The sequence below is a fragment of the Capsicum annuum genome, chromosome 8, assembly GCF_002878395.1.
Source record: "Capsicum annuum cultivar UCD-10X-F1 chromosome 8, UCD10Xv1.1, whole genome shotgun sequence".
Lineage (NCBI taxonomy): Eukaryota > Viridiplantae > Streptophyta > Magnoliopsida > Solanales > Solanaceae > Capsicum > Capsicum annuum.
In genome coordinates this window covers 37,343,102-37,354,454 of record NC_061118.1, presented here as the reverse complement: position 1 = coordinate 37,354,454, position 11,353 = coordinate 37,343,102, and the positions used below count along the sequence as shown (strand labels likewise).

Here is an 11,353-nt window from a genome sequence, read left to right as displayed (position 1 = left end):
TAGCTTTTGGTTTGTTTTTGTTGATTTTGGATGATTGCTTGAGTTTTTGATTGTTAAAGTTCATGTCTTTGGGGTCATTTCTGTGTTGTTTGTTTGAGGAGAAGATGGGAATAGCAGTATGTGAATTATTGATTTTGGCTGATTGGAGGATTGCTTGAGTTTTTTATTGATAAATTTCATGTCTTTGTGGTATATGACCATTTTCTAGTCATGTCTAGGTAAGGCTGTGTAAAATAGACTTATGTGGTTTGGCCCTTCCCCGGACCACTTCATAGCGAGAGCTTTAGTGCACTGGACTGCCCCTTTCTTTGTTGATAATGGTTGAAATAAGCTTAATGAAGAAGTTGGGCATTTGTTAGAGACTGAGGTTAGTTGTTGTTGTATGTGTTTGTAGATTCTGTCTTTTCCTTTATTGGGTCATGCTTTAAATTTCAAGATTCTAGTTTTATTTACTTCAAAAAAGGTGCTGAGTGAGGTAAAAGTTTAATCTTGGATGAAATTTTGATTCTTTGCTTCTGGTGTTGGTTTGACTTTTTGTTTATTGGATGATTGCTTGAGTTTCTGATTGTTAAAGTTTACGTCTTTATGGTTTATGACCTTTCTTTGTGGTCATTTCTGTTTACGTGAATTCTTGATTTTTGTTGATTGGATGGTCGCTTGAGCTTGATTGTTAAAGTTCACGTCTTTGTGGGTTGTGATAATTTTGTCGTCATTTCTGTTTTATTTGATTGAGAAAAGATGGGATTTCTGATTTGTTTGTTTGAGGAAAGATGGGATTTCTGTTTCGTTTGTTTGAGGAAAGATGGGATTTCTGTTTTGTTTGTTCGACGAAAGATGGGAATAGCAGTATGTAATCCTTGATTTTTGTCGAACTAATACCATTTGCTGTGAGCCTTGTTATGAATAATGGTTTTGTTTGTTTGAGACTGAGGCGTAGTTGTGTTCACACAAACGTGTCTATGCTGAGAAGCTTTTCTGAAACACGATTGTCGTAAATTTGTAGGTCTATTCATACTTGGAACAACGAAAGAACATTGTTCTTTTATAGCTGTTGCGGCTTTTAAGAATTTGAGAGGAGACAGTTCTGTTTATCTAGGATATGCAATATGAGGGACAATGGTAACATCTCTGAATACCGGGATAAATTGGATCAGACGTTGTCGTCTCATGATCTTGTGAATGATGATTTACTTAAGAACCTTGTCAAGAATCAAATGCTACGCTCGTCAGAATGTGGTCTTCAAGGTTTGTTCTATGTGACTTTGAATCTGGATGTTACGTTAATAGGGAGTCACGTAATTCTAAAACCCGTATCATCTAACAAATACTTAAGCAACGAGGCCTACCGCCACCCGCCTCACCCCTCTTTTTTTGGCAGAATGTAGTGACAATTTGGTAGAGAGAAGAACCAAGGAAATGGCAAACTTCCTAAGCATGTTAAGGAGTACATCTGTAACTGATAGCGAGAAGGCAAAATCTTCTGAAGCAGCATGCGGTGTTTGGAAAGTATGCCATCTATCATATTCGTAGATTATCTTTTCCGATTCTTAGAACTGCCTGCTTACCAATGTCGATATTTTAGTCTTTAGTATGCATGCTAGGCAAAGTACTTCTCCCCATCTGTTATTCGCTATGAGAGTAAATGCCGGTTCGCTTCCTTCTGCAGATTAAACAAGATACTGAAGACTACCGTGTTATGTATCGAGAGGGACCGGAAGGAACTCCCTTCCATACCCTCCTTGTCGAAGGCTATGTCGATGGCCCATCAGATGTTTGTAAGATAGATTAAAATCGCAACTATTTTGTCTTATATTTACCGTTGGGGTGGTTATTAATCAACGTCACCTCCAGAAAATTCGTGTTTCTTTAGTATCGGACACCTTTGGTAATACAAAACCGGCTGTTTCAGGTTTATGCATCTCGTGGGGGGCAGAGTTCTACAATAAATGGTGAGGATCCCGTACGCTAAAGACTCATTGCATTATCTCAGCAGCCTTTTATGTTTAACATGCTCAAGGGATATTCCCAACAACGTGTCCTAATACGCCTTATTTTGGGATCAGGTGGCCGCAAACTACAATTCCAACATTTAAGGTTGCAGCCTCGGAGTGCGTGCAGAAGATCAGAGAGGGTGAACAAATATGTTTAGTAAGGTCTGTCATCTTTATAGTTGTAAATAGACGTTTATTTTGTTCTCGTTATATATCGCTAATATACTGATATATGTTTTACTTGGAAGAAAGGATGAAGCTTTCATGGCCATTGTCGACAAGGGAGGCCCTCGTACATTTCTTTGTATTTGAATACCTTCAAGATGGTCTAATAGTAGTGCTTCTGAATTCGGTAAGCTTGTGAAAGTCCGCGACGTTTTCCATTATCATATTTGTTCTCGTCAACATTAGAGTAACGTATTGTTGTGTTAATGTCTCCAGATTTCTGACGTAGATAGTGTAGATAGAAGTACTCATGGGTACTCGAAAGACGGAATACCACTCCCACAAGATGTAGTACGCATTGACGTGGTGGGAGGTTTTGCTATCCAGAAAGTCACTGATAATCGTAGCTACTTCAGGTAACTTTGACATAGGATGTATTATCAGCTTCAAACGCTTCCTATTGCCTTTTCATGCTACGCTCTTCGTTGAAAATTTTCTCGCTTTTTGTGCTTTCAAATTCTACAGGACAATAGCAAACATGGATATCAAACTGGACTTTATTCCTCCTTCGCTCATCAATTTCATCTCAAGGCAGCTCGTAGGTGCCGGTTTCAAGCTTTATAAAAAGGTTAATGCCAATTCAGTTACCACTTCTGTTTCGGATTGTTCACTTTTTGGGAAAACGATGCTGATCAAACCGATATTTAAGTTCAACGTTTTTGTTTGTAGGAAGTAGCTTCAGTTACCAAAGGTGACCAAGATTTCAGCAACGTTCTAAAAGATACACTATATGCTCGAATACGAAAAGCACTTTATTCAGATAATATACCTAATGGCGATGCGACTTTGGAACAGAAGAAAGATGTGTGTCATCTGGACAAAGAGAAAAGAAATGGCAAAGAAGCACGTGTTATCCTCGATGAAGGGACAAGAGATGATAGTGGATCTTCGGGACTGCAAAAAGACTTCAAGAAAGATGCATCTCTTCAACTCGACGAACGGAAAAGTGATGATAATGGTACTTTAGAACTCCTAGACATGATAAGAGACGTCTATGTTCACCCGGATCAAGTAACGAGAACAAACGTTGAAGATAAAAGCCCCGAGAAGAAGGTGCATTTTGATAATGGTTTAATCAGTTCATCGGAGCAGGACAACGTTGTGGTTAAAGACAACAAAGTTCACAGTGAAATAGAGGAAATTAATGAAGACACAACTGAATCGACTGTAAGTTTAGACAAGAATGACATGAAACTCCGCGATTCTCCTGCTAATCAACTCGTAAATGTGCCTGCTAACAACAAGAAGGTTGTGATTAGCTCTGAGGTCCGACAAGCACTGGGAACTTTGGAGAAGGCTATTTCTATCATAAGGGATTTCGAACATAATTTGGAAATTAGATCTGTTTCCGGAAACACTACTGTTAAATCTTTAGGTGTAGAGGAGGATGGACGGAAAGACTCAAAATCATCAGAAACTGATCGAATTCATGGAAGTGTTGTAGCTCGTGCTGAATCACCCGAAAAAGAATTGTCAGAGGCGACACTTAACGAACAAAGGACCAGCTCTGCTAGTCATAGCTCCAGGTAATTTTTTTTGGCTTAATAGCAAGAGGCTTCATTGAAATAATGAATTGTACTAAGATTATCTATTCTACATCGTACTTGTTACGTTGATCCTTCGAGTAACTGGTAAAGTTGCTGTCGTGTGACCAGGAGGTCACGGGTTCAAGCCTTGGAAATAGCCTCTAGCAGAAATCCAAGGTAAGGCTGCATACAATACACCCTTGTGGTGGGACCCTTCCCCGGACCCTGCGCATAGTGGGTGCTTTAGTGCACCGGGCTGCCCTTTTTTACTTGTTACATTGATTCGGGAGAATGGGAAACAGCCTCTTGCAAAAATGCAAGGTAAGGCTGTGTACAATACATCCTTGTGGTGGGGCCCTTCCCCAGACCTTGCGCATAGCGGGAGCTTTAGTGCGCCGTGCTGCCCTTTTTACTTGTTACATTGATCCGGTAGAAACGGAATATTTATTTTCCAAACGGGCACTTAGAATTGCAAAACATCATAGCCATGTAGAGATTCCTGCAACTCCTTTACAAAAGGAAAATCTGAAAGATTGACTCATGTATAAAGAAGAGGTTGTTCCAATCTATGTTGGCTCGGACTCATCAAAAATATTATCGCGTTTGTGTTGACTGTATGCGTGTCGGATCCTCTAACACCAATGCTTTTTTGGAGGATCCCACAGGGGTGCGAGCAACATAAGTTCCGAGGACACTTTATCTTTTGTTTGAACGGCATGATTTGATGATAACGCCTTTGATCATATGCTCAACGAGTTTTTCTCCAGGCGTACAAGTTTTAGTTTGTGCACGAGGGAAGCTAACCACATCAAGAAGGTTGCTCCTGCATCACCAGGCGACGCACCACACGCTGCTGCACGTACCTCAGTAGACCAGTCGAAGGAAGATAATGTCGCGTCTGTCCATGCAGATACCGTCCCCGGTAAAAAGAATGGTAAAAGAAAAAGAAAGCTACCATTTTACTGCTGCCTGTATTTTCAAGACAAGTCAAGAGTTGATAAAGAGTAACAAGTTTTGTTCATAGGAAAGCAACTATAGTTATTAAAGATGTAAAATAAGGTCAATTCTAGGTTGTTTTGTATCTATTGTTGCTCGAACCCTCCAGAAATGTTGTCGCACCCGTGGTGGACCCTCCGAAATTCAATAGATTTTGCAGGATCTGACACACAACCGACACTTTCTTTTGGAAGACTCCGAGCAGCATAGTTTTGTGTAACATAGTTTTGAAGGGAGCCTTGTAGTAACTGGTGAAGTTACTCCCATGTTAAACGTTACGAGTTCAAGCCTTGGAAACAGCCTCTGGCATAAATGCAAGGTAAGGTTGCGTACAGTAATACGGGAGCTTTAGTGCATCAGGCTGCCCTTTTTACAATGTAACTAAACATGCTCATATTTATAAGTGATTTTTACGCAGTTACCTTGTTGGATTCGGTGGATTTACTATTTACTTTTTCTAGCCGGTACATATAGATCATACACAAATTATACGTGGTTATATACATATTATACATGGATTATTCTTGCATTTGATAACTTTTGCAGGATCTGACACACAACCGACACTTTATTTCGGAAGACTCCGAGCAACATAGTTTTGTGTAACACAATGTAACTAAACATGCTCATATTTATAAGGGATTTTTACGCAGATAGCCTGTTGGATTGGGCGGATTTACTGTTTATTTTTTCTAGCCGGTATATATAGATTATACACAAATTATATGTGGTTATATATATATTATACATGGATTATACTCGCAAGTTTTCTCTAAGTTGCTTTGTAAAAGAAAAACATTAAAATTAATGACAGACATAGAATAATTAATAGTCATAATAATTGTTATAAAGTTTTGATTTACATGCAAGAATGTTAATTTAAGAGTATTTACAACATGATTCACTTCTTGAACTTTACTATATAAGCAACATATATTAATAGACATGTTTAAATTGGCAAAAAATAGTTTAAATGGTTAAATATACGTATGAATTATGATTCTTCGAATTTATGGTAAATGATCAAACTCATTTTAATTGTCTTTATTTATTTATCATTATCTACAAAATGTCATAATAATAGCAATGAATTGGAGTTCTTGGTGACATAATTTATTAGAATAATAACACTTTTATACATATAAAAAAAAAAAACTCCAAATTGTTCAATCAAATTTAGAAAATAACAACAAAAAAAAACATAAACCAAAATTCAGAAAGACGAATATGAAAATAATGGATAAAATCGGATTCAGTTATCAACTGCCCCTATCGAAAATAGGATTTACTATCGATTCCGAAGTACCATGCATGAAAATTAAATCTAAGGAAAGAAATCATTAGGCCACACATTAGCATTGTGGTTATTATTGAAGTTGGTAATGATCATCTCATTTCCATGTCCAAAACCAAGTTGTTGTTCACTTGTGTTGTTGTTCATCCAATCATTAAACCACTCTGCTTGTGTCCTCTGCATTCCTTCCAATCCCAACCCCGTCACAGCAGGCTTACGCTCAGCAGCTACCTGCGGCGCTGCTGCAGCAGAAGAAGATGAAGTCGAAGCTCCTTTTTTAATCGCCTCAATCCTCTTGTAGATCCCCTTCATATTCTGATCGATCACCCAGCTGAGATCGTTCAGATCTCCCAGGTTCAAATTTTGCAAACCTTTTCCGGCCAGAGCCTGATACATAACTTCAGTCATTTCCTTCTCCCTGTTCTCCTTGCTCTGCTTCTTCAGCTGCTCGCTCGCTTTTGCAATCCTCTGCTTCATGAAACTCTCTTGATTCACCATCTTCTTGCTCTGCTCCATCTCGGGCATCCTCTTGAACTCTGACAGCACGTGTTGAGCTCCCATGATGTTTGGCCACACTTCCGGTGAGTTGTCATAAGGACTATAAATAATAGCACAAGCATCAATACCACAAAGGGTGCTTAATTCACTCACCTTCTTCATCAAACCTTTCTTCCTTTTCTTGAATGTTGCTTTTCTTGATGAATCATTAGTGATATAAGCTAACTTCACCTTCTTTCTTGTCATTTTTTCTTTTGTTTTTTGCTTTCTTGGATGCAACAAATATGCAAACAAGGTGGGAAAATAAGATAGATATAGAGTTTTGTGTTCTTTTGTAGCTTGGAATGATCATATTATATAAAAATATGAAGATATTCTCTAATTAATATGAAATATTTTGCATTTTATTTGTTTGCATATTTGGTAAATAATTTAGTGTCCAAATATTTACAAATTAATATGAAATATTTTGCATTTTATTTGTTTGCATATTTGGTAAATAATTTAGTGTCCAAATATTTACAAATTAATATGGAAGATTTTGCATTAGTTTGCATATCATGATTGACATAACACATTTGGAAATAATTTAGTACTCAAATATCTACATTATTAACACATTTAATTATCTAGGATAAATACAATTTTTGTTACCAAATGCAGAGTTATGATGCCGTGAGGATTCATATGAATTTCCTTCTTTGAAAAATTTACGTCGTATACACACGCATATGTGTTTCTCAAGTCGAGAAAAACTAAACTAATAACTAATTAGAATTTTCTTAATAATATCTGATTTTGTTAACATGTCAAATAATAATTATCATAAGAAAATTCTAATAATAATTCTGCTGCAAATACGAATAAAAGTAAAAATATCATGGAATTTGTCATTAACTTATCCATTTACTTTAAAATTGTCAACAAAAATTGTAACGATTTCAATTTTCAAATATTTTACGGATCATATAGTGCACGTAAACATTTTGATGCACACATTATATAAAAGGTAATTATAGTAAGCTTTAAAAATAAAACTATAACTGCTATTTTATGTAATCTTATATAGTCATTAGATACATGGACAAAAATGTAGTCAATCAATAGATAAATCATACATATAAAAAATTATTTTTTTTCTTATTTAGAAAGCACAATTTTAGGAAAAAAATAATAAATTATAATTATCGTACGGACTAATACGAATATACATAAGTAGTCAAAGTTATATCTTTTACTTTCTATTTTAGAGAAAAGTTGACGTCTTTTTTGCGCTTATAGCTTATATAATTATAGGATTTTTATAAGAGATAAAATCTTCTTTTACGACAAATATCGGTTAGTAATATTTATTGTTGGTAGGTTATACTAAGTTAACAAAACTAAAAGTAAGACAAGATGGCAAGTGGCAACACAAGAATAAGTCAAATGATAATTTTAAGACAAAGTTAAAAAATATGTAATAAAAATTTTAGATTAAAAGATTAAGTATTTGAATTTGAAATACATTATCCTTTTAAAAAAAAAATTATTGTATTAATAAATAAAAATCCATAATTGAAGAGTAGTAGTAGTAGTAGTAAAAAATTATTGTATTAATAAATAAAAATCCATAATTGAAGAGTAGTAGCAGTAGCAGCAACAGTAGCAGTAGCAATAGCAGCAGCAACAGTAGCAGCAGTAGTAGCAGCAGCAGTAGTAGTAGTAGCAGCACCAGTAGTAGCAGTAGTAGTAGTAGTAGTAGTAGTAGCAGTAGTAGCAGCAGTAGTAGTAGCAGCAGCAGCAGTAGTAGTAGTAGTAGCAGTAGTAGTAGTAGTAGCAGTAGTAGCAGTAGTAGCAGTAGTAGCAGTAGTAGCAGGAGTAGAAGTAGTAGGAGCAGCAGTAGTAATAGTAGTAGTAGTAGTAGTAGAAACAGTAGCAGTAGTAGTAGTAGCAGCAGCAGTAGCAGTAGCAGTAGCAGTAGCAGTAGCAGTAGCAGTAGCAGTAGTAGTAGTAGTAGTAGTACTAATAATAATAATAATAATAATAATAATAATAATAATAATAATAATAATAATAATAATAATAATAATAATAATAATAATAATAATAATACAGGATCTCTTAGGCTGGGGTATGCCACTCAACCTACCAGACCATATAATAATATCGGATTAAGCCAAAGTCGGAAGACCGAACCAAAGCACCAACCGAAATTGAAAAGAATCTTAAATAATTTTATGACTGTATGGACGATTCTTTTACCCAAACATGGGGCCTGCCAGAGATTTAATAACCTTATGTTGAACCAGCATGTCTAGAAGTTCTAATTGTGCGAAAATTCGCCCTTTTCTCATCAATACGGGCTAGAGAGGCACAACTTACTAGACAGCGTCACAGAGACAAGGTTAACATAAGTCTATTGAACTCGACTGTACCTCCATTTTGGAACCAAGTCAAGAAATTAAAAAGATTCTTTCAATTAGGGGACTTTTGCGAGCAATTTGGTATGGATAAACCCTTTGTACGAAAACCGCAAAAGTATTCTAAGTCTTCTAAACCCTATAGAAATAAACGTTCCAGACATAGAAGCAAGGAAGAACGTGAGGCTCGAAAATCCTTCCGTAAGTCTACTAGATTCACAAAAAATCGATCAAAAAGAGATTTAGCCAAAATTAAATGCTATAAGTGTAACCAGTATGGCCATATAGCTCCTAACTGCAAATTACAAAAACTCAAGTCCTTAGGACTTTCTGAAGAAGTTCATGACCAAGTCTATAATTTATTATATACCTCTGATTCCGAATCTGATTCTACTTCTGAAAATGATTTTGAATTACCTAATTCTGATAGTGAGCTCGATCAGATTAATAAATGTAATGACTGTGATCATGATATTTGCAATTGTGATGAAATGATGTATAAACTTCAAGCGCAATTCGAAGATCTTGATTTAAATGTTCAAACTCTTACTGCTGAAAATGTTCTCGAATTACTAAAAGAAGTTACTGATGACAAACTGCGTGAAAAGATCCTTCATTTTGCTACTCAAAAAACTTCTGCTAATACTAGTACTTCTAAAGATAACTCTTTTGCTAATCTTCCCACGTCTTATTCCCTAGCTGAAGTAAATCGACGAATTGCTTTAAATAAAACCCCCGGTAGAGATACTACCTTTAATGATTTAAAAATCGAAGTTGAGCAATTGAAAAGGAGATTATTTCTTTAAAACAAAACCAAATGATCTCAGATCATAGAATTTTGAAAATTGAAGAAAAAATTATTGATGCTTCCGAAGTATCTTTTGCTTCAAAAGGAAAAGAAAAGGATTTCGAACACTCTGAAAATTCTGAAATTGATAAATTCAGTCCAGCAGAAGATTTGAAAAAAGATTATTTCTTGGGAATGATGCAAATTGTTACTGCTCATAAGTGATATATAAACTGCACTATTTTGATAAATAAAGAATTTTCTGTTACCAATATTGCTATGATTGATAGTGGTGCTGATGTTAGTTGTATTCAAGAAGGATTAATCCCAACCAGGTATTTTGAAAAAACCACTCATATAATAAAATCTGCATCTGGTCATGCTCTTGATATCAATTATAAATTTCCAAATACTCATATCTGCCGAGACAGAGTCTGCATTCCACATTTCTTCTTTTTAGTAAAAAATCAGCTTTATCCTCCTATTATTTTAGGAACACCATTTATAAATGCTATTTATCCGTATACTCATATTGATGTAAATGGTTTTAAGGCTACTTACAAGGACAAACAAATTTCTTATCCTTTTGTTACTCATCCTGTAACCAGAGATATAAATACCCTTATCAATATGAAACAAAATCAGCTTAATTTCTTACAATTAGAATTAATGAGTATTAACATCTTTGATACTTTAAAATCAATAAAAGTCCAAGAAAAAATAAAAATAATTTCTAATCAATTGATTCTGGATATTTGCGCGGATCATCCAAATGCTTTCTGGAATCGAAAGAAGCATATTGTTTCTCTTCCTTATGAAGATGACTTCAGTGAAGAAAAGATTCCTACAAAATCTCGACCCTGTCAAATGAATACAGAATTAGTAGAGTTCTGTAAGACAGAAATTGATAATCTTCTACAAAAGGGTCTTATAAAACCCTCAAAATCTCCTTGGTCTTGTACCGCTTTTTATGTCAATAATGCTGCTGAAAAGGAACGAGGAAAACCTCAACTAGTTATAAACTATAAACCTCTGAATAAAGTTTTAAAATGGATTCTATACCCTATACCAAATAAAAGAGACTTACTTTCTCGATTATATGATGCTAATATATTTTCTAAATTTGATTTAAAATCTGGATATTGGCAAATTCAAATCGATAAAAATCATACTTATAGAACTGCTTTTAATGTTCCTTTCGGACAGTATGAATGGAATGTCATGCCATTTGGTTTAAAGAATGCTTCTTCCGAATTTCAAAATATTATGAATGATATTTTTAATCCCTATATGGACTTCATCATTGTCTATATTGATGATATCTTAGTATTTTCAAAAACCCTCGAATCTCATTTTAAACATTTACATACGTTTAAACAAGTAATTATTCAAAACGGTTTAGTTATCTCTAAACCTAAGATAAGTTTATTTCAGACAAACATTAGATTTTTGGGACATAATATTTCTCAAGGTTCTATTGAACCTATACAACGAGTTCTAGAATTTGCTAAAATATTTCCCGATGTTATTACTGATAAAAAACAGCTTCAAAGGTTCCTCGGTAGTCTTAACTATATTTCCCCTTTTTATAAAAATTTGTCTAGAGACTTAGCTCCTTTATATGATAGACTAAA

The 11,353-nt window shown here is 35.0% G+C and overlaps 2 protein-coding genes across 4 annotated transcripts; one reads left to right on the top strand and one right to left on the bottom strand.

Annotated features, from left to right (window-relative positions):
* Nucleotides 1-220: 220 nt before the first annotated feature.
* LOC107845877 lies at nt 221-5,159 on the top strand. Of its 3 annotated transcripts, none has more exons than XM_016690385.2 (11): nt 221-367; nt 1,004-1,245; nt 1,379-1,506; nt 1,667-1,775; nt 1,910-1,949; nt 2,064-2,153; nt 2,244-2,343; nt 2,433-2,572; nt 2,682-2,784; nt 2,886-3,742; nt 4,510-5,159. In XM_016690385.2, exons 2-11 carry the CDS (start codon nt 1,107-1,109, stop codon nt 4,748-4,750), a joined length of 1,947 nt encoding a protein of 648 aa, XP_016545871.2. In that variant the 5' UTR covers nt 221-367; nt 1,004-1,106; the 3' UTR covers nt 4,751-5,159. The 3 variants fall into 3 exon arrangements, with proteins under 3 accessions (XP_016545871.2, XP_047250344.1, XP_047250346.1); XM_047394388.1 differs by lacking the exon at nt 221-367 and adding an exon at nt 385-475; XM_047394390.1 differs by lacking the exon at nt 221-367 and adding an exon at nt 385-475 and having other exon boundaries at nt 4,408-5,159.
* Nucleotides 5,160-5,794: 635 nt separating this feature from the next.
* On the bottom strand, nt 5,795-6,829 carry LOC107845894 (agamous-like MADS-box protein AGL80). The gene has a single exon (XM_016690405.2). The coding sequence runs from the start codon at nt 6,774-6,776 to the stop codon at nt 6,063-6,065; it is 714 nt and encodes a 237-aa protein (XP_016545891.1). The 5' UTR covers nt 6,777-6,829; the 3' UTR covers nt 5,795-6,062.
* Between the last annotated feature and the right edge of the window lie 4,524 nt (nt 6,830-11,353).

What these genes read in the sequence shown, in the direction of transcription:
- LOC107845877 (XM_016690385.2), top strand. Translation starts at nt 1,107, where the DNA reads ATGAGGGACAATGGTAACATCTCTGAATACCGGGATAAATTGGATCAG. An exon ending in GTCAGAATGTGGTCTTCAAG is followed by an intron (nt 1,246 to 1,378) that starts GTTTGTTCTATG and finishes TTTTTTTGGCAG; the next exon opens with AATGTAGTGACAATTTGGTA. An exon ending in CAGCATGCGGTGTTTGGAAA is followed by an intron (nt 1,507 to 1,666) that starts GTATGCCATCTA and finishes TTCCTTCTGCAG; the next exon opens with ATTAAACAAGATACTGAAGA.
- LOC107845894 (XM_016690405.2), bottom strand. Translation starts at nt 6,776, where the DNA reads ATGACAAGAAAGAAGGTGAAGTTAGCTTATATCACTAATGATTCATCA.